The following is a 21,287-nucleotide window of genomic DNA, read 5'->3' as shown; positions in this document are numbered from 1 at the left end:
CCTAAAACTAAAAACAAATAATTTTTAGAAAAAAATCGACTAAACAACAAAATTTTATCAATTTAATTTAAATTTTTACAGTAGTTAAAGTATATTTTAGACATATTTTTAAACTTTTACAGATTGTAATAATTACCCAATAAAAAACTATTCTACATATTATAAATAATTAACTATTTCGATTTTAAATTTTAATTAATATTCTTTCTTGAACAGAAGGTCTCCAATAAATAATTAATGCAAGAAACTGCAATTTTACCAAATATTGATTATAGACATTTACATTTGAACCACAATTGTCCCTTGCTAATATTAAGCAGACAAATTCATGAATGTTAAACCCCAGGGATAACTGTATGCATTATAAGTAGAATGCTTATCACTAATACTAATCTTTATGCCTAAATAAAGCGAGTAATTTATATTAAAACTTGCAATGTTTACTAATTAAATTAAAAATTCTGTATATTTGTATATCATAACAAAAAAGTCACTTTTTAAAATTTTTTGCCAATAATTTTATTAATTTTATACAATTAAAATTACTTTTAAAATATATATACCAACAAACTAATGAAAAATTTACCCTAACGTTCTAATAAACAATATTAACAAGTTTAATTTTGTTTACAGTTACCCTAAATATAAACAATCGCGCTAAATAAACTTTAAAATAGAAGTCGTCGAAGCGCTAATTAACCACTTAAATCAAAAAGTAGATTAAGGTTTAAAGGTGCCAATTATAACACAGATCATGTTATTAAGCTTTGTGTTGTAACCATGTTATTATAACTTCATATTTATGTGAAAAATGTTGCGAAATTGCGGTTTAAAATCTACGTTTGATTATTAAAAAATCGCGCGTCAATTTTAACACTTATCGTGCTTATATTTTATTAAATATCTCAATCTATTGTCTAACATTCTTGTTTATTAAAGTTGTTTATAGCCCTTAACACCATCTTAAATCTTAGAATACTTAAAACTAAATATTTAACGCAGCTTTAAGCTTAAATTAAGCCTATATTAAACCGATAAATCCTTCGCCCTTAAAATTCCGTTGAAATTTTATTTTCGTATTTCTTTCGGTTCTGCCGACTTTCTTTGTTAATTCTGAATACAAAGACTGAATAGAATCCACTAAACATAACATCCAGATGTCTAAAAACCCATTATCGATCGCTCTAAAGCACTACAAGCCTCTCTATATAGCTTTTGGTTTGATTCATCTTAAACACGCTCTATTTTGTTTACGTCTGGTGCAACGCACGTGCGTTACTACTTAAAAGCGCCCACGCGCGGAAGTGAATTTCACTAAATTATTTTCTTAATATAAAAAAACGATAGGCGTATATACCGTTAACGCAACCGTGACTTTAAAAATCAAAAAGTAAATCAATAATTTAATAATAAAATAGTCTTAGTTTGTTTATAAATATGTTACTAATGCTTTTTTAAAGCGTTCCGACGTTTATACCCATTAATAATGTACTAGGCCACAAGCCAACATACAAATTCATGTAATAACATAATTTTAAATATGTTTCTCCAAATTAAAATAACAATAAATTTCTTATACTGAAACATTTAATTTGAAGATAAAGTGAAATAGTCTATGGAACAGCACAACTGTATATACGACTATAAAGTTTAAAACTTTATTAACGTACGTACGGTAAATAAAACGTCACGCGTAATTTTAATATTTTTATTAAATATTAAAAAGTTTAAAATACCTTTAAAAAAAATGAAATGTTTAACTGTGTTGATTTTTTAACAAAGAGTAAAGTTTAAATGTAAGCTCGCGGCCCAAAATCATTTTAAATGTAAGCGCGCGGCCAAAACAGCTTAAGGGGACTCGGGTTTATGACATCATCAAGGCGAAAATGAACTTTGAACCTCGCGATTATGATGAAATAATATTCAACAATTGTGTTTGCTCTATGGTGATTGTCACGTTTTAAGTCATAGGAGAATAGGTCAAATTTTGATAATTAGTTTGTAATTAATTAAAAATTGTCTAAAAATGTGCGACGAACCAAAATTATTTCGAATGAGCGAAGTGCAAGCTGTAGATTCGTCTAAAGCTACCTGGATTGTTCTTAACAATAAGGTTTATGACGTCACTGGGTTTTTAGAAGAGGTGGGTCGAAATTTAATCTGGCTGGGGTAAAATGGGGCTTCAAAAATTTTAAATGCGCTTTTTTAGAGTTCTGTAAACATTCAGTATGTTATAATTTGATGCAAACACGTTAACTAAAGTTTTTTTGGGAGTTTTCGGGAATTATCATGTCTTACGTTTTATTTACTTGTAAATTTTTGACAATGTTTTTAGCATCCTGGAGGGGAGGAGATTTTAATGGAACATGCAGGTTAGAATCATTTGTGTTTCTACAAAACAAAAGCCAATTTTTTAATTTATGAAACATTTACTTTTTATATAATTTTATCCTCAATGTAGAAAGGTTGATTTCATGATCTGAACATAGAGTAACAACCGTTACTTCGACCAAGTCTCGAGTTGCCTCTGGCAGCTCGGGATATTATAGATTTTAATTGCCCAATACTTAAAGTTCTGTTGACTGAGCAAAAGTTATACAGCGTTTAGATCCTTACTCAAGCATGAGAGCAGTGGGGATCGAACCTAAAACCTCATATAGTGAAGCCAAGTGGTCTTACCCTTACACCAAGCTGCACTTAGTTTAATTTTGTTGAATTACCACAGGTCAAGATTCTACGACTGCATTTGAAGACATTGGTCACTCCACAACAGCCAGGGATATGCTAAAAACTTATTATATTGGTGATCTTCATCCTGTAAGTTAAGTTGGACAAATAAAATTTATAGCAAAGCATTAAGATAGGCTAATATAAGCGTAAATTTCAAGTTAAAGTTATTTACTTTATAAAATAAAGGGTTAAATTAGGTAGCAGATTTATTTTATTGTTAATAATTTGGTTATTGTATTTAAGCACAATGATGTAATGTTATGGTTTTAAAATTTAATCATTTTCCTGTTTATTGTTGCTATATCAAAATTTTAATGATGTTTTTATGTAGTATATTTTTTTATATTCATTTAAATCTTTAACTTGATTATAAATTGTTTTTTTTTAGGATGACATTTCTTCAAAGCCTGCCGAAGAAAAAAGTGATTGTGTAAATGGTTTTGAATTTCCAAGGTAATTATTAAGTAACCTTGGGTTTATTGTTTACTGTAAATGAGTTATATAAAAGTAAAATAAGTTTTATGTGAAAACAAAGAGTCTGTTTGGTGATTAAACATTTTTTTCAACTTACCCTACCCTTTTTTTAATATAAAATTAATAAAAAATTTTTTTTTAAATTCAGATTTTTTTAACTATGTTTTTATGTTCACAGAAATGTGAAAAATTTTTTGATTCCTGGTTTGATTATCCTTGGCGTGGCCATAATTTATCGAATCTATACATCAAAATAAGTTCACAATAAATATGTGATATATATACTGGAAAATGTTTTGTTTTTGTAAAAGATATTGTATAATGCTTATTTGTGTGCACACTTTTGATACGTTCTTTGTAGACAAATATGTTTAAAATTATTATTTTTTTACTATACATTATTGGGAAACATAAATATTACATTTGCTACAATTCTTATATTTTTTTTAAAATTACTTTGCAAGTCTATATAAATCAAATTATATATTTTCCTGCATTCGCTTTTATGCTAACTCTTGTCATATTGTTAAATTATTTCTATTTTATTAAAGGGTAAAAAACGTTATACCGCAAAACAGTTATTGCTATTATTAAACTAAAAACGTATTGCATGTTTTATATTTAAAATTGAGTTTTTTTTCCATTACAAGTAGATTTTAATTATAATTGTGTTACAGATTATTATAAATTTATTGTAAATTTAAATTAAATTTCTAAAATGTCGGAAGAAAAAAGAATTATTCGATTCGAAGAAGTAAAGGACAAAAACAATGTTAAAGAAGCATGGGTTGTTATTGACAACAAGGTTTATGACATCACAAAGTTCTTAGAAGAGGTTAACAATTGTTTTCTTTTTAATTGTTATTAAATCGTCATAAGTTTACAATTTTTAAAATACTTTAAAAAAAAGTCTTTTCAACATTTTTATTGTTTTGTATTTTTGTTGGGTAAGGGTGTGCAGTTTAAGCTACCCTTTAAATGCCAGGCTCAAAGGCAAATAGGGTGGCATTAGTTTGGCCCGAACCCAAAACCCATTTAAAGGGTAGCTTAAACTGCCAGGCTCAAAGGCAAATAGGGTGGCATTAGTTTGGCCCGAACCCAAAAACTTTCAACTTAAAACCCGATGCTATAATCGATATAACACCACCGTCTATTTTTCTTAAATTTATAATTTTTTGTTTTTTAGCATCCTGGTGGGGAGGAAGTCCTATTGGAGCAAGCTGGTCAGTTTGTTTAATTAATTAATTAACGAGCTGTCATTTGCAGTGACTTAAACAACCTGTATACATAATAGATGTTTATAAATTATTATTATGACATCACAAGCACAACTATTACATCATGTATCATAAATCTCTAAAGTCAATTTTTTAACATCACTTTTGACAAAATGATTAATTATTATGACATCACACGTGGTTATTATGACATCACAGGTGGAAATGCAACTGAATCTTTTGAGGATGTAGGACATTCGACGGATGCAAGAAAGATGCGGGAGGACTTCTACATCGGCGATCTTCATCCCGTAAGAACAATTTTTTTTTGGATTTTAATTTTTTGGGCGAAATTTTCACAAAGTTTTTGTTGACAGGAGGATCATTTTCCAGACCCATCTCGACCTAATTTTGTAACACTAGGAGGCGACCAAGCACCTAAATCAAGGTAAAAAACAAATTTGATTAGTTACATAGTAGTACAAAATAATTCCACACTAATTAGCAATTTTTTAGGTAAAAGAAAATTGTTAACTGCATGCTTTGTTATAAATGTTGTTGTTTAACACTAATTTGCATGAATCACGTTTTTCCGGATCATATTAACTTTAAAAAATACATTTAATTTTAGTGGATCGTAAATATAGCTCCGTAAATTTTAAGTCAATTTGTTCGAAACTGCCCTTTTGGCTAATTTTTGTTGCTTAAATTATTGTCAATATTTTGCAGTTGGTCTTGTACAATTTTGTGATCGCAAAAATGTAAGTCGTATTACTGAAAGCCCTAATGGTGGTTTGTATGAGGGTTACAGAGTGTAAATTAATGCATGCCTGTTCAATTACTAACATAATTGTTGTAGTGTTAATATAACTTATAAAATTACTGTAAAAATGTGTTATGAATAGAATAACAGTGTTTCATAACATTGTTTTAACGTAAATCTTTAATTGGTTTAATATTGTTTTAAAAATATTAAATTAAATTATTATTTTTAGTGGATTTGGTAGCCTATTTGTTCCTGGACTAATTGCAGTTGCCCTGGCACTTTTTTATAGATTTTATTACTCAACATAAACATCATCATCAACATCACGCTTTAATTTGAAGTTTCGTTTACAAAATTATGCAATTTTCACATAAATTTTCTTAAATCTTGTATCTGAAACTTGTAGTACAATTTTTAATAGATCTACTTTTAATTGTGTTGTATTGGATAATTAGCATTGGTTTCATAAATTTGTAAATAAAAATGCAATATAAAAATTGGCTTTTTTATTGGAATTTTAATAGACTTTAGCAATATCAGAAATATGAACATTCTTTCTAAGAAGATATAAACGTTGATACAATATTTCAGGAAACTCATAAAACAATAAAAGAATAACGTTTCTTGTAAGACGATGCAATCCAAAACAACAGGAACTCAATAAAACAACTAAAGAATACCAATTCAAGTAACACAATGCATTTCAAAGCAACCCGTATCATTTAATCCGTTTCCGATATTCCTTAACAGTATATATTAAATATACAGACACTTAGTCATATCTGTTTTATTTTACAGAACATCTTATGGTCTAGGGTTAGTTAATAAATAAATATTTAGAGTCCAAAATAGTGAAAACAAATCACTGAATAAAGAAGTATGGCTCATGTTATCAACATATTAAGTGGTACGTACTCAATAATTTCATCATGTTTGATATAATGCATAAATTCTGTGTTAATGTTTAGGGTTGGTTTGTATGTTAACTGTGTCACAAGTGTATAGCGTACCAGATCAGATATGCCCTGTTCTTACAAGGAATTGTTCCAGGTCTTCCCAATACAACGAGAACGACTACAACGAATGGAAAAATGGTTCTTATGTTTCGAAGTTATTGTACCCTGTTTTGGTTAATTTTTATCAAACACTTTTCAATTTATAAAAGTGTTTTTTTGTATATATCTTGATGTGGGAAGGTCGAATGCTCGACCTATATAAATTATAATTGCCCAGTAATTATGCTGCTGATTAAGTGCTGACTCAGCAGAAGTTTATGCCGTTTATAGCGCCTTACTAAAGGGTGCTACGGCATGAGAACAATGGGAATTAAACCCACAACCTTATGGCGGTATAGCAAGTGTTCTTACCACTACATCACGCTGCCGGTTTTACTGCCGTAGCGAAAACTGTCTTTAAAAAGTTAGACTGATGACTACAAAATTATTTTTATTTCAAGTTTCTGAACAGATTGGATCTCAAATCACACCAAATATTGTGAAAAGAGGGGCAACTAATGACATGGGACTTTTATGGCAAAATGTGGCACTTCATAATGATCCAATAATTAATGTTCCTTATGTCATCTCACCATTGCTAGACTTTGTCGGAAATTTGAGTAATTACTTTTTTTTTTTGTTTTTATTTATCCTTAATGGGGGAAATTGAGCTTCATGACCTGAACATAAAGTTTGTTATTTGTAACCTTGACCCAAGCTTAACTGAATCCTAAAAGTTTGGGATAATAATGTTACAGTTGCTCGATTACTCTTCCGATTAATTCTTTGGCTAGCAGGAGTTTCTATGCTGTTTATAGTGCCGTAAAGTAGGGCACTAAGGAATGAAAGCAGCAAAAAGAATTTATATTATGTCGTTTTTTATAATTTATATTCTATGCATTTTAGTTCGAGGAAGTGATGCAGTCAGACAAGCTATTCATACTTTTAACAAACATTCCTGCGTTAAGTTTGTGGCTCGAGCTGCAGAACATGATTATGTCGAGTTTGTGAGAGGATGTGGATGCAGATCCTCTGTTGGGAGACAGGAAGGAAAACAACAGGTTTATATTTTATTTTTTTATCCTCAATGTATGCTCTTTAAGCAAAAGTTATTTGTGCTAAGCAAAGAACCAATCGGCAACTTATTTAGATGACTTTATGACTAAAAACTTAAGACAGGGTCATGCAGGCAAAAAATAAAACTTTTAGTTGTAGTGTGTGGGTGAATCATTGTGGAAAAGTATTAAAAATCTGACTGCAACACAATCTTAACATGGTCTTCCTTTTTTTTAATTTTGTCTTGGCCATTTTTTTTGCTTAGATTATTCTGGATGTTTGTTGTTGGACTGAGGGGATAATTCTCCATGAAATGATGCACACCGTTGGTTTTTACCACGAGCAAAATCGACCAGATCGCAACGCATTCGTCAACCTCAATTTTGACAATGTTCACCAAAGTATAAAAACATTTGTTTGTTAGAAAAGTTAACTTAAATTTAATTTCACCAAATTTTTTAATTTAGTGCATCGACACAACTTTTATACTCAAAGTAGTACCAATTCCTTGGGTTCACCTTATGACTTTGATTCAATTATGCATTATGGTAGTTCAGATTTTGGCACCATAAATGCTCAAGGGGACCGTAATGTAGTGCTCACTAGAAAGGATAACACAAGGATTATAGCACAGGTTTGTTTTTATGATTAAAACTTGTTTGGCAAGTGAAGTTCATACATATATATATATGATAGCTTAGTGGACAATATACAGATGCATGTCTGTTTATCCTTCATGAAATTGCTGTTTGCAGTCATATTTATGCGACTTAAGCAATTGTCCAAATAAGTGAAAATGCAGCCCAGATAGTAGCCTTGCCATCTATACATAATGTAGCTTGGCAGAAAATATAGGTGTAAGTCCAACTTATATGCCCCAAAAATAAATAAAACTGCCATTTGTGGTGTGTAGGTAAATTATCACAGGCAAATATTAGATTTGTGACCATATTACGACAATTAAAATCCCAACATTTAAGGGGACCCCTTGATTAGACCCCCCAAATAACTTAAATTTTATTTAGAGAAACGGTTTATCCCCTGAAGATATTAACCAATTAAATTTATTGTACCAATGCAACGTTAACCCGAACCAACCCCAAGAACCAACTCCTGAAAATCAACCAGATACATGCCCCAATATAACCATTTTTGTACCAACTACACCACAACCAGTTACAACCATGGCAATGGAAACAACCATGGCAATGGAAACAACCATGGCAATGGAAACAACCATGGCAATGGAAACAACTATGGCAATGGAAACCACCCAACCACCAGTAACTGGAACCACAGAAGGTATGGATTTTTACTGGTTATATAAAATTAAGGTTTTGTGTGCATAATGATCTAGTTAAGAAAAAGACATTTGACAATCTATAGAGTTATTAATTAACCTTGTGGCAAGTTGAATTAAACCCAGCAAACTATGTGGTCATAGCACAACTAGGGACTGTAGAAATCTCACCATCAAACAATATGGCATAAGAGAAGTCAAAGTGTCTCATACCTTAAATAACAGCGTTAATACTTTATACCAATATTTCAGTTATTTATAAAGTAAAACTTTAATATATTTTTAGCTTGTGTTGATGTATATACTGCTTGCCCAAACTGGGCAGGTCTAGGATTCTGTACTTCTAGAACTTACATGATTTATATGAACAACAACTGCAAGCTATCATGCGGGGTTTGTACATAAACTATATGCTTGCCATACTACAATATATTACTTGGTTTTATATATTATCAGTGATTTTAAGGGGATTTATTGCTTTTATGTTTGTAAACTAATAATTTAATGTAATATTTCGTCTGTTGTATGTTAATGTGTATATTATATAATCAGATAATATAATTAAAAAAAAAATGGTTTGGTATTTTGTAAATAACTTTACAGTCTTTAGTCTGTTTTCGAATTAAAAATTAGATTTAGTGAAAAAAGGGAAATATTAACATTAGGTTTTTACATAAGATCTTTTATAAAAAAAGTTGATTTAAATTGACAATAATTTACTAACAAATAAGTAACCAGGGGTCAAAGTAATCAATCACAATCCCGCAAAATATATTTTATATTAGATGCCTTAAAATAAAGTTATTTAACAATTTAATCATTACTACTGCACTAAATTACTTCACATTGGCGTACAATTAGACAAAAAATAGGCGATAGTTTCTCTAAAAATGTCAAGGTGACCAAAAAATATTTTTGACAGAATTTTAAAAGATTTTAAATATTTAAATATGCGAATTAATGCTACAAAATTTACCTTTGTTGTTGTGAGAATGCTAACTTCACAAAGATGTTATAGAAAACCACCATAACCATACCCCAGAATCAGAATATAACAAACCTAAAAAGAAATAAAATTTTTAAACCAAGTCTATTGCATGTTGATTTATGCAATGAAGATAGGAAAAACAAAAGTCAAATTAAATAATCTAGTTAAAGAAAAAATTGTTTTATGAGTAAATATAATCTTACCAATTGATGGGCAGTACATCCATATTTTCTTTATTTTTTCTTCTTCTTTGTTTTATTTATTATAAAAATCCATTTAAAAAAAGCAATTTAACCAATTTATCATTGAATCTAAAATTAAGTTCAAATATTATTTACAAATTGGTTGGCAAATTTAAATTTTAGTTTCTATTAATTGCGGAACGCAAAAGTTTATTTTCCATGCACAACTGAAAACTGAAAGTAAAATTATTAAGCGTAACTCAAAAATTAAACAAAATTAAGCGACGGTGCGTATTTTACAATAAAAAAACAGGCAAAAATTTTAGGGGTTTACAATTTACAAATTAATACCATTACACATTGTTAAGGTTTAATCGTTTGCGGATGTAAAAAAAAAAACAGAGTCAAAAATTCAAATAACACAATTTCGTTTTTTAAATCTAAAATTAACAAATTACACTTACAAAAAATAAACACAATACTTAAAAGTCCGTTAGCAAAAAAATGTTCATTAAAAGTTATTAGATTTTTGTTCTCAAATTCAATATGTTGTTTTGGTCCAACTTTTCAACTAAAAATTTTTAATTAACGAGGATAATATTGTTGCCATTGAGCGTAATTCTGTTGTGGAGCTTGCTGTTGGTAATTCCAGTATTGTTGTTGCTGTTGATAATAGGCAGCTGTTGCATCATAACCTGTTGATGGAGCAGTATAAGTTGCAGTAGGAATTGCGGTGGAACCGTTGGTGATACTAGATGTTCCAACTACTGAAATACTTGCGTTGTCGGTCTTTGATTTTTTAGCAGATTGTCCGGTAACGTCGACCCCAGTTTCCGATTGGTTTCGTTTTTTGTGCCTGATCATTTTCTGGTGCTCGGCGTGAACTTTCTGCAACCTCTTAACATCACAACCAAAGTCCTCAAGAAATTCGAGCTTTTTCTGCGAGAACGCATATTTTTCATCCTCTGTCAGTTTCTCAGCCACAAGAGCAAGATTAAATGAATCCATTGCAGATTGTTCCTCCATTTCAGTGCTCGGATAACTTGCTGAAGCCATCTGGAATTCCATTTCAATGAGGTCGTTATACAACCTTACATCAGCTTTATATTTGGAAAGAAGATCCTTGATCAACTTTTTTCCCTCCTCTTGTTGGTTTGCGATTTTAACTAAAAACCAAGCAAGCTTTCTAGTGTAGAACACCTCCTCTTTGTCCTTAGCTGCAGAGGCAACGTAACATCGCAACAAACCCTCCGCAACATCAAGATGTCCTGCCCTTCGCTCAACAGCAACTCTTCTCATCTTAATAGATGCCATGCCGGGTACAATATGATCCAGACTTTCTAATATCTTTGCCGCAGATTCAGAATTGCCTTGTAGCTCTTCATGTGCCGCCCACTGCATATGAATGTTGGGTTTTTTGGGCAAATGAATCTGGCAGGCACGCTTGTATATTTTCAAGGCTTTCTCGTTATCAAACTTAGTCATATACTTAGCGTATTTCAACCAGAAATCTTCATACAAAGCACATGCGATTAAACAGCGTTCAAATAAAAGCACAGTCCTGTGATGATCACCTCTTATAGCTATCTCTGAATCAAGATATTCCCTCCAGTTCTTTAACTGAGCTCTTTCCAGTTGTTTAACATGGAAATAAGGTCTTTTAATCCCCTCTTCATAGGCCCAGATTTTAGTCACAGCTTGCTCAGTTGTGTGAAATATTTTTTTCTTTGCTTCAATTATATAAGCCTGTATTGCTTTTAGTTCCTCGCTTGTCGTTGGTTTTTCATGATCTTCGTCACCGGGTGGAGCCTCATCCAGCTCGGCATCAAATTCCTCAGCGTCATCTGCATCAGATTTTATTGTTTCTTTTTTGTCCTCAGTCTTTTTTGACTCAGCAATCTGCTTCCGAACCTCAGTTAAATATTCTTTAAAAGTTTCCTCATCTAAAAGATCTTTTGGTGAGTGCTTGTTTACAAACTTATTTAAATCATTAAAAAAAATTGAGTAATTCTGAGTTAGAGTTGATAATGCTTTCGAGTAAATCTGCATCACATTTTTCCATTGTTTGTTTTGCTTTTCCCAACTTAAATATTTATTCCAAAGTTTTTCGGACCTAAACTCTTCCCCAGCGACCTTTATCGAGCGATCAAAAACACTTCTTACTTTTTCCACCCCAGCATCCGTACCCTTGTAGTGATTTATATAGAAATCAACTGCATGAACCCAAAGGTCAATACTCAATGGGATTGCTCGAACCCCACGCTCTAGAATTTTTTGCGCTCGGTCTAAGTTACCAGCTTTTCTTTCAAGCTCAGAGAATTTTTTCCAGTAGCCGTAACAAAGAGGATATCGCTTAAAAAACCCGTTGTAAGCTCGTCGTGCTAGTGGTAACTTATCTTCTTGTTCTACAAGTTGTAACAGGTACGTCCATGCTGTGAAGTCATGCGGACTTTCAATAATTTGGTTCCAATATTTGGTGAATTCATCGGACTCTTTGATATCTTCGTCATCACTATCCGAATCAATATCGATTATGACATCACTGTTATCATAATCAGGTATAACGTAAGGCTTTTTAACTTTCACTTTTTTCTTCTTTTTTGGAGGTTCCTCTACTTGTTCTTCTTCTTCTTCCTCTTTCGTTGAATCAATTTCATCAACGACGTTAAATTCTCCCTCAATCACAGCCTCCTCCTGTTTGTCATCATCTTCCATACTCTCCTTTCTATCCTTAATATTTTCGCTGTTCTCCTCAGTTTTTTCGGAGTTATCCGGAACATTCTCAGCTCCTCCATTTTCTTCTTTCTTTTCTTCTTCTTCTAAATTTTCACTTTTTTCCTCCACTTTGACTCCATCTCCACAATCCATTGATTCAGGTTTATTTTCACTCTGATCCTCCTCTTGTAGATCAACCTGAGATTTTTCCTCATCTTGTTGCTCCACAGTCGGCTCTACAACATCTTCCACCTCTGTGGATTCCATTTGCTCCGTCTCCTCATTGTGCTCCGGACCTTCATCCTCTTGGGATGACTTTTTAGCGCCTTTTACATTTCGTTTTCGGCCTTTAGGCATTTTAATACAAGTTTAATGTTAATTTTTAAACCTAATACCTAAATAAAAATTTGCATGATTAAAATTACAGTAACAGCACATAGGTAGGATAAATATCAAACTTAAATTTACACAATGTAATATTTAATCAATTTCAAATACAAGAGAAAACATAAAAAGAGTTTAAAGAATTATTTGCAACAAATATTATTTAATTAATAAAAAATATAACAAGGTTGAAAATTTCTTTTCAAACTTTTTAAACAGCAAAGCAAAAAATCAAAACAAAGATTATAGTTTCAACATAAAGCAAATTATTTAAGTGCAATATTTTTAACCTAAATAAGTGAAAGTTTCACTAAAGTTTAGGGTGCCTCCACTTTTAAGTAGAAAGGAGGCCCAGGTAATTTTTGTTCATTGTACACTGAACATTTCTTGAAATCACACGGAGTTAGTTGCCATGCATACCTCACTGCTTCAACCTTTCCTCCACACAACCTAGCATCGATTGTAATCGACGTTTTCGTAACTTCTAATATTGGGGCCCATTTCCAATTTAGTGACGGTTCTGGCTCTGTGATGTCACAGACACTGTTGCTACAACAAACCTTGAAATTTCCTTCTTCAGTAACAACTAGAACTTGGTCCTTTTGGTACTCTATTAGAACATCACCATCTGTTGTCGATTGTGCAGAAAGGGGGTAGGGACCCTGAGGATTGACATCTTTGTGGCCATAAGCAATGTTAAGACCCCCTAACACAAGTCTATGGGCCACATCTTGTTTGTCTCGTGGGTGAATGCTTCCATATGGAGATTCGTTATCAGGTAAGTCTACAGCAACAGCCATAAATGTGTTTGGAAGTTTAGAATTGGGAACATACCCAATGTTAGCTGTTTGGTGCCATCTTTGAAGTGGGTATACACCTGTATCTTCAAAGTCAACTGTCGATAACTGCACAAATCCAAAGGGAAATTCCTTGCTTGTTTTATGGTTCGTTGCTTCGTACCAATGTCTCCTCCAGTCATGTATCATGGCAGGGAATGAACAAGAGTATTCAGCTAAATGGTAGTTAGTATTGCTTTCACCCTGATACCATATAGCCCCTTTAATTGTCATGTTTAACATTGGATGGATCATAGCATTCCATAACAGACTGTTATTAACTGGAACCACTAAACCTTTAACAGAAGATGGCTTGAATCCTGACGGGTAATCTGTCCTGGCTTTATTTTGAAGACCACATTCCTTTAAAGCCTTATGTGATGACCATGTCTCGATTGCTGTGCCACCCCAGTTCGATGATATAAGACCGATTGGCACTCCTATGACATCATAAAGGTATCGTCCATATAACCAACACACAGCTGAGAAATATGTCCAAGGAGGTCCACCAATAGAATCAGCAGAAGCCACAGACCATGGCTGTTGAATTGATTGAAAATCGTAAAGTTCTTCTGATGACACGGTCTCAGCAACAGTCATGACTCGAATATTTGGATAATTGGAAGCTGCAGCTATTTCCTCTGTGGCATTGAATACCATTGATACAGTGAACTGCATGTTGCTTTGTCCTCCACAGACCCATACATCTCCAAACAACACATTCTTTAATAAAATCCAATTCAGACTTCCCTGGTTGTCATGGACACCTTGCAATTGATAAGGCCCCCCTGGTGATTGCTTTCTCATTTCAACTTTCCAAACTCCTTTTCCTTCGGGCCCCATAAATACCTTAAAAATATTTTTTTTAAATTGATTGATTTTTTTTTGCATATTTATTTATTCATCTTAGATGTGAATAGGTATTCATAAAGGTAAATTTAAAATATTCATAAAGGTAAAGAGTTAACTATAAGTCTACTACCTACATGTGTGTACACATACACCCGTTTTCTAATAAAAGTTCCTATTCTAAATTTTTTTACTCTTTCTCTGGACAAAAAAACGATAATAACGTTCAACACAAATAAGAATATAACTTACTTTTGTTGAGTAAACGTCCTGAATCAAAGATAGATTAACAATTGCCCCAACTTCACCGTACCCCCATATAACTGGGTGATCAGATTGTAATACCATGTTGTTTTGATAATAAGAAGCAAACGAGAAGGCATTGCAAGTGACGAAAACTGAAGCAGCAAAAATAATGAATCGAAACATTTTATTTAATTTACAATAACTTTATGTATTTACCTAACCTAATATTTTCATAAAAAAACAAACAAAAAATGTTTTAATTAAAAATTTATATAATAATTAAAAGCTTTAAGGTCTAATTTTTTCTATAAATAAACTTTTTTTGGCCTAAAATCGCTAAAATAATTCCTAAAACTTGAATTTCTAAAAACACGAGACCGAAGAAACTTTAAAAGCAGAAGTTGTAACGTTTAAGAACCGGATACAAAAATCCAACAAGACTTTTCTTATTCAATTACTTTATCCTCGTTAGCACAAATTTCGAAATCGTATCACTTGATAAAACTTATTTTATGTTATTTATATACCACACAACGTTAAGAAACAACATAATACAGAGACAAACTGTTATGTCTAAAACATAAAAGAAACGTTTACATGAAACACATAAACATATATAACTCTCACAAATAATGTTAACATAGAAGTTAGTATTAAAAAAAAAAACAACCTCGGGGTAATAGGAAGACTTTTACTGTTACACAGTTGTATCAAACATAACACATAAATACATTCACACACTATAAGAATTATTACAATAGAAAAATAATAACAAAGTCAACCCTATGATTTAAAACATGCCAAGAATACAAAAAATTGTAGCATAATATAACATGGTTACCAAACCTATGTAAAATACATGATAAATATGCCAATAAAATTACAATTACATTTTAGTTTACATATATATATATATATATTGGGAATAAAAACAACCATAGGCATTATTTTTAAAACAACAACACAAAATTGAACATTGAAAAAAAAAAGTAAAACATTGGATTTATTTTAAAAAACAACATGACAACCCTACTTAAAAAAAACTAAATAAACAGTCCAAAGCAAAAAGATATGAACAAATACAGTGTTATTATAAATAAAGAGATTACATTTAATATAACCCAGTATGGCTCTATTAGAAAAGAACAAACTGTTTAAAAAATAACTTCATGTGATAACAAACAGATACAAAAGAAATGTGATAATAAATGTTACTCTATGTATTGACATCTTTTTAATTTATAAAAAGTTTAAGCCACTTTCTACCACTTGGTAGCGCCACTGCACTATTGCTTTACGAAATAATGTGATGCAGTTATAAGTAGCACAGACAAGTGTGGTTAATGAAAGACTGCTGGTTCACTTAAACAACAAGACTTGACATATCTTAAACACAAGCACATTTAGGAAGTGGTTGGCACTATGTGGAAACTGTTGTGATATCCATAGGATGTCTGGTAGTTTGATGTGACCCTAAAAAAGTACATCGTTGAATAAAATTCGGAGTTTTTTTCTTAAAAGTAAAATTACATTAGCGCCAACAATAAATAAAATGAATAAGGGTAACAAATATATTAAATTAGGTGAAAGTAAGTACTATTTAAAAGGGTTTAAAAAAACCAAACCCATGTTAATGTTACCTTATGTCAGATGGCACTGCCTCAAGTTTAATCCGGTTGTACTGGTTTTAAGAGTGGAGTTATCGGACTGTGAAACTTTATAATTTTTGTTCAGTTTCTTATACAAGCCTTCTAAATAAAGACAAATTGAAGTTAGTTGTATAACTTACACCACATTGATGTAAGTTAATTTATAGGGTATGCAGCTTAACACATCAATTACTACAACACACACTTGTCATTCTTTCACTATAGCTTAATAAACCAAATTTCAAATTAAACTAACCAATAATTGTAGTTGCAACTGTTGTTTTATTCTCTATTGGTCCACGAAAAAGGACGGTTAAAAGTAAACAACATCAAGATTTAGTTCCGCTTTTAAATGACAGAAAAGTAAGAAACATGTAAAATTTAATTTTAAACGAACCAAAAGTTGAAATTAACAAAATTTACCGTCTAATTATGGATATTAAGTTTTGAAGTTTGTTGCTCAGTCTTTCTCTAGCTCCAGCATGTTGGCCTGAAACAAAAATGACAAATGTTGAGAAGCCTTTCACAAAATATGTAATTTTTGAAACAAAAATGACAAATGTTGAGAAGCCTTTCACAAAATATGTAAAGCAAATAATGACAATCTTACTGACCTTGCTTCTTTTAATAGGGTTCCTGCAACTTTCGTTCTTCTACTGCCCTTGAGTCCCAAAAAGGTTACAACTCCTGAATCTGCTTGGAGAAGTGGCTTTCTAAAGTTGATGTTAAAAAATGTTATTGTGAAATAACTGTCTTTTAATTATGACTGAGACTGGGTTGGAGTAACTGTTGTTACTCTATATTTAGGTCCGCCTTCGGCCTTCCCACATCAAGGATAAAAATGTATACAAAACACACAAATTTTAAATTAACAGATAAAATTGGAAACACTGACTTTGTTATCTTTTCTTATTTCCTATGACCTTTATTTCAAGACAGCGTCCTTGACCTTTCCCCGTTATGACCTTTGGGTTATGTTTATACTTGACCGCCTTCAACGCAGAAATGCACAATTTGAGGGTGTCATTCTCATTTAATAACCATATTTCAGTGTGCTGTAGAATAAATATAATAATTTAAGCTGAAGCAACACCTTATGAGTGTTTAACATAAACAGTTTTAAAAATAATTTTGTTAAACAAGCTTATATAAGATGTATAAGTTAACTATAAATTTGTGTCACCTTTGTAAAGAAAAATGCTTCGCTGAAATGATAAACCAATAAAAGTTAGATATCCCGAGAACAAACAATCATAAAACATATTTTAAAAAAATACACATAAGAATAATTCAAAATAAAAGATAAACTGGACAAAATATTATAACCACAAACAATTTTTATGAGTTTAACATTTGTTGAGAAATTTAAAAAAATATATTTAAAATTGTTTATGAGAGGTAATTGTAATTGTTTCATTCAATTTAAGTTTTTCAGTTTCACTGCATTGTTGATATATTTCAGCGGCTAGTTTGCAATACTTTAAAACCTGATCGTGTTTACCCAATGTTAAGTAGCAAAATCGTGATCCAGCATAAATTTCGTATAGTAAAATTGTTGACTTAACCTCAAGTTTGTTTAGTAAAGTTTCTGCTTTGTTGTTTTGTAGTATTGCTTGTTTAAACTCACCAAGCTTCATATAAGATTTTCATACTACTTTGACATTATAAAAGTAAGTTCTCATTAATTTTTAAATGTTTTAAGTAAATTGAAAGTGCTACTTCAGGCTTGTTAATAAGTTTCTGTGAGCATGCACATGTTTTAAGTATCCCAATCTGTGATTTAATATTTTTATTTGGTATAATTTTGAGCATGCTGAAACATTCAATCTTGTGTTTCTACGCAAAGTTTTTTTAACTCAGCAGCGAGTTTAGTTAACTTTAAATCAGACGATTTTTTTAAAACAATAAATTCTGTGTTTCTACAAAATTGGTCATACTTATCATGACTTCTACATTTCTTACTTACTTGTGGTTCTACAAAAAATGGTTTTAACTCAGCAACACAATTATTGAAGTCAGCATCAGTTATGGAGGTCTTTAAAACAATAGCCTTTGTTTCATTACTAAGTTGTTTTAACTCATCAACAAGTTTATCTAGCTTTGTATCAGACATAAAGGTGTTTAAAAAAACAGCCTGTGTTTTATTACAAAGTGGTTTTAACTCAGCAACAAGTTTTTTTATTTCTGCATCAGATATGATGGTTTTTAAAACAACAAATTTTGTTTTATTACAAATTGGTTTAAACTCAGCAGTAAGTTTTTTTATCTCTGCATCAGACATGATGGTTTTTAAACCAGCTGGTTTCAAATCATCGACAACTTCCTTGAATTCTGCAACAGATTTAGTTTCTTTAAAAGCACTGACTTGTGTTTTGGGACAAAATTGTTTAAACTCAGCAGCAAATTGATGTTCCTTCCAATTTTTATCTTGAATTTCTACAATAATTTGCTCAAACTCAGTAGCAATTTTTTTTAAATGTTCACAAGATATTGAAGTTTCTAAAGCAATAACTCGTTGTACCTTACAATATTGTCTACACTCAACAGCTAGTTCGTATAACTCTGCATCAGATATAATAGCTTTTAAAGCAACATTTTGTGTGTTTTTCCAAAATTCTTTAAAGTTGCCAATAAGTTGGCTTAAATCAGGTAAAGTGATTTTTTCAAAAAAAACTTGTGTTTCTTTACAATATTGTTTAAACTCAGCAACAAGTTTATTTAACTCTGCATCAGATACAAAAGTTTTTATTATAACAACTACTTTTGTTTCTTTATCAATTTGTTTTATCTGGGCAGCAAGATGGTAAAACTCTGTAACAGACATGGTGGATTTAAAAACAACTACTCGTCTTTGCTGAAAAAAAATTTTTTTTAACTCTACATCAGACAAGCCAGTTTCTCTACCAACAACTGGTCCTTTTTTACAAAATTGTTTAAATTCATCAGCTAGTGTTTCTGCAAGCTTATTTAACTCTGTTTCAGACATGGTGGGCTTAAAAACAACAACTTGAGTTTCTTCACAAAATTGATTAAACTCAACATCACATATGTGTTTCTTTTGCATATGTGATTCTACATAAAATTGTTTCAATTCGGCAACAAATTTATTAAAATCAGCATCAGACATGGTGGTTTTTAAAACATCAACCTGTGTTTCTTTACAAAGCTGTTTTACCTTGGCAAAAAGTTGTTTCGTCTCTTTATCAGACATGTTAGTTTTTAAAGCAATAACTTGTTGATTCTTACAACGATGTCTACACTCAACAGCTAGTTCGTACAACTCTGCATCAGATATAATAGATTTTAAATCAACATTTTGTGTGTTTTTCCAAAATTCTTTAATATTGTCAACTAGTCGGCATAATACCGCATCAGGTATATTGCTTTTCAGTATATACCCTTTTTCACAAAGATCAAACTCAGCAACAAGTTCAATCAACTCTGCATCAGATATAACAGTTTTTATAACAACCACTTCTGAATCTTTACAAATTTCTTTTATCTGGGCAACTAAATAGTTAAACTCCGCATCAGATATGCTGATACCAAAAACAAATTGTTTTTCTTTACAGAATTCATTCCATTTTTTTTTGTTAAATATATAAGACATGGTGGTTACTGCCACAGTACCTTTAAAACATTCAAAGCAAACTTGCCTAAATAGTTTTTAATGAAATTTTTAGTAAACAAAAAGAGTTTTAAATTCCCTAAAAAGTGTTGAGTATCTCGGTAGAAATAAACAGGAAAGAATTAAACCTGACCCAGCAGGAAGATAGACTTTGGTTCCTGGTTTAATATTTTACTCTAGTTTTACTAACAACTTTATTAACTAAAGCTTATGCACTTTATAACATGGCAAACAACTTAGCAAGCACACAAGTAATAATGACTTAATGTATTATACCAACATATCAAACTCTAGAAAAAACACTTTTGCTGACACACATATACACAGTTGTGCTGTGATGATGGTAAACTTTGTTATTAAAAAGCACTGTCTAAAAGACTCTAAACTAAAACTTATTTAAATAAACTAAATTTAACCTAACAACCAAATTTTTATTAAAAGAGATAATAAATTAACCGTTGGTAATATTTACTTATAAAAATATTAATGACTAAATTAATCGAAAACGTTTCTATTTATAGGAAAAACTACTGGAAGTTTAACGAATTTATTTTCGTTATTAATTGTAAATAGTTTTATTATAATTATATTTATTTTCGTTATTAATTGTAAATAGTTTCGATAATAATTGTATATAGTTTCGTTATGATTATATTTATTTTTGTTATTAATTGTATAGGCTATAGTTTCTATAATAATTATGTATATAGTTTCTATATTATTTGTATGTAGTTTCTATAATAATTGTATATAGTTTCTATAATAATTGTATATAGTTTATATTATAATTGTATATAGTTTCGATAATAATTGTAAATGATTTTGTTATAATTATATTTAGTTTCTATAATAATTGTATATAGTTTCGTTATAATCAGATATAGTTTCTATAATAATTGTATATAGTTTCTATAATAATTGTATATAGTTTCTATAATAATTGTATATAGTTTATATTATAATTGTATATAGTTTATATTATAATTGTATATAGTTTCGATAATAACTTTTAATAACGTTATTTTTTTGCATCATTTCCAACAATTTTCTTGATAACTCGAGCCTAACCCTAAATTTATAAAAGGTCATTGACAATGTAAGTTCTTTAACGAAAAAAAAAACAATTTTAAAAAATTCTTTTTTAAAACTTGAAATACTACTTTTATAACATTTTAAAGTCCTTCTTTCAAGCTACTTATTCACATTTTTATATTCCAAATTAACATAAAAAAATACTAATCTACAACTGTATAAAAAAATATTAAGGTTTAC

The 21,287-nt window shown here is 30.7% G+C and overlaps 6 protein-coding genes across 9 annotated transcripts; 3 read left to right on the top strand and 3 right to left on the bottom strand.

Annotated features, from left to right (window-relative positions):
- The first annotated feature begins 2,007 nt into the window (after positions 1 to 2,007).
- On the top strand, positions 2,008 to 3,522 carry LOC145759857 (cytochrome b5-like). The gene is made up of 5 exons (XM_082573711.1): positions 2,008 to 2,143; positions 2,336 to 2,372; positions 2,726 to 2,817; positions 3,119 to 3,183; positions 3,383 to 3,522. Exons 1-5 carry the CDS (start codon positions 2,027 to 2,029, stop codon positions 3,459 to 3,461), a joined length of 390 nt encoding a protein of 129 aa, XP_082429837.1. The 5' UTR covers positions 2,008 to 2,026; the 3' UTR covers positions 3,462 to 3,522.
- Positions 3,523 to 3,784: 262 nt separating this feature from the next.
- Positions 3,785 to 5,674, top strand: LOC145759856 (cytochrome b5-like). Of its 2 annotated transcripts, XM_082573710.1 has the most exons (6): positions 3,785 to 4,039; positions 4,391 to 4,427; positions 4,641 to 4,732; positions 4,799 to 4,869; positions 5,151 to 5,182; positions 5,417 to 5,674. In XM_082573710.1, the coding sequence occupies exons 1-5, from the start codon at positions 3,923 to 3,925 to the stop codon at positions 5,170 to 5,172; spliced, it is 339 nt and encodes a 112-aa protein (XP_082429836.1). In that variant the 5' UTR covers positions 3,785 to 3,922; the 3' UTR covers positions 5,173 to 5,182; positions 5,417 to 5,674. The 2 variants fall into 2 exon arrangements, with proteins under 2 accessions (XP_082429836.1, XP_082429835.1); XM_082573709.1 differs by lacking the exon at positions 5,151 to 5,182 and having other exon boundaries at positions 5,417 to 5,671.
- Positions 5,675 to 5,708: 34 nt separating this feature from the next.
- On the top strand, positions 5,709 to 9,001 carry LOC145759855 (nematocyst expressed protein 6-like). The gene is made up of 9 exons (XM_082573708.1): positions 5,709 to 5,875; positions 5,986 to 6,094; positions 6,156 to 6,281; positions 6,644 to 6,802; positions 7,089 to 7,243; positions 7,504 to 7,639; positions 7,706 to 7,872; positions 8,264 to 8,540; positions 8,825 to 9,001. The coding sequence occupies exons 2-9, from the start codon at positions 6,067 to 6,069 to the stop codon at positions 8,941 to 8,943; spliced, it is 1,167 nt and encodes a 388-aa protein (XP_082429834.1). The 5' UTR covers positions 5,709 to 5,875; positions 5,986 to 6,066; the 3' UTR covers positions 8,944 to 9,001.
- An 835-nt stretch (positions 9,002 to 9,836) lies between these two features.
- On the bottom strand, positions 9,837 to 12,819 carry LOC145759853 (pre-mRNA-processing factor 39-like). Its single transcript, XM_082573706.1, has one exon. The coding sequence runs from the start codon at positions 12,778 to 12,780 to the stop codon at positions 10,294 to 10,296; it is 2,487 nt and encodes an 828-aa protein (XP_082429832.1). The 5' UTR covers positions 12,781 to 12,819; the 3' UTR covers positions 9,837 to 10,293.
- LOC145759854 (sialate O-acetylesterase-like) lies at positions 12,819 to 14,954 on the bottom strand. Its single transcript, XM_082573707.1, has 2 exons — positions 14,745 to 14,954; positions 12,819 to 14,492 (listed from the first exon to the last, which is right to left on the bottom strand). Exons 1-2 carry the CDS (start codon positions 14,919 to 14,921, stop codon positions 13,125 to 13,127), a joined length of 1,545 nt encoding a protein of 514 aa, XP_082429833.1. The 5' UTR covers positions 14,922 to 14,954; the 3' UTR covers positions 12,819 to 13,124.
- A 662-nt stretch (positions 14,955 to 15,616) lies between these two features.
- Positions 15,617 to 20,037, bottom strand: LOC145759489 (uncharacterized). Of its 3 annotated transcripts, none has more exons than XM_082573324.1 (7): positions 17,571 to 20,037; positions 17,283 to 17,442; positions 17,002 to 17,100; positions 16,811 to 16,877; positions 16,644 to 16,732; positions 16,379 to 16,489; positions 15,617 to 16,211 (listed from the first exon to the last, which is right to left on the bottom strand). In XM_082573324.1, exon 1 carries the CDS (start codon positions 19,995 to 19,997, stop codon positions 18,210 to 18,212), a length of 1,788 nt encoding a protein of 595 aa, XP_082429450.1. In that variant the 5' UTR covers positions 19,998 to 20,037; the 3' UTR covers positions 15,617 to 16,211; positions 16,379 to 16,489; positions 16,644 to 16,732; positions 16,811 to 16,877; positions 17,002 to 17,100; positions 17,283 to 17,442; positions 17,571 to 18,209. The 3 variants fall into 3 exon arrangements, with proteins under 3 accessions (XP_082429450.1, XP_082429453.1, XP_082429451.1); XM_082573327.1 differs by having other exon boundaries at positions 16,379 to 16,486; XM_082573325.1 differs by having other exon boundaries at positions 17,311 to 17,442.
- Positions 20,038 to 21,287: the final 1,250 nt, after the last annotated feature.

Source organism: Corella eumyota, chromosome 7, assembly GCF_963082875.1.
Source record: "Corella eumyota chromosome 7, kaCorEumy4.1, whole genome shotgun sequence".
Classification (NCBI taxonomy): Eukaryota; Metazoa; Chordata; class Ascidiacea; order Phlebobranchia; family Corellidae; genus Corella; species Corella eumyota.
Note: the sequence above shows the minus strand (reverse complement) of the source record. Positions and strands in the feature narration are given on the sequence as shown.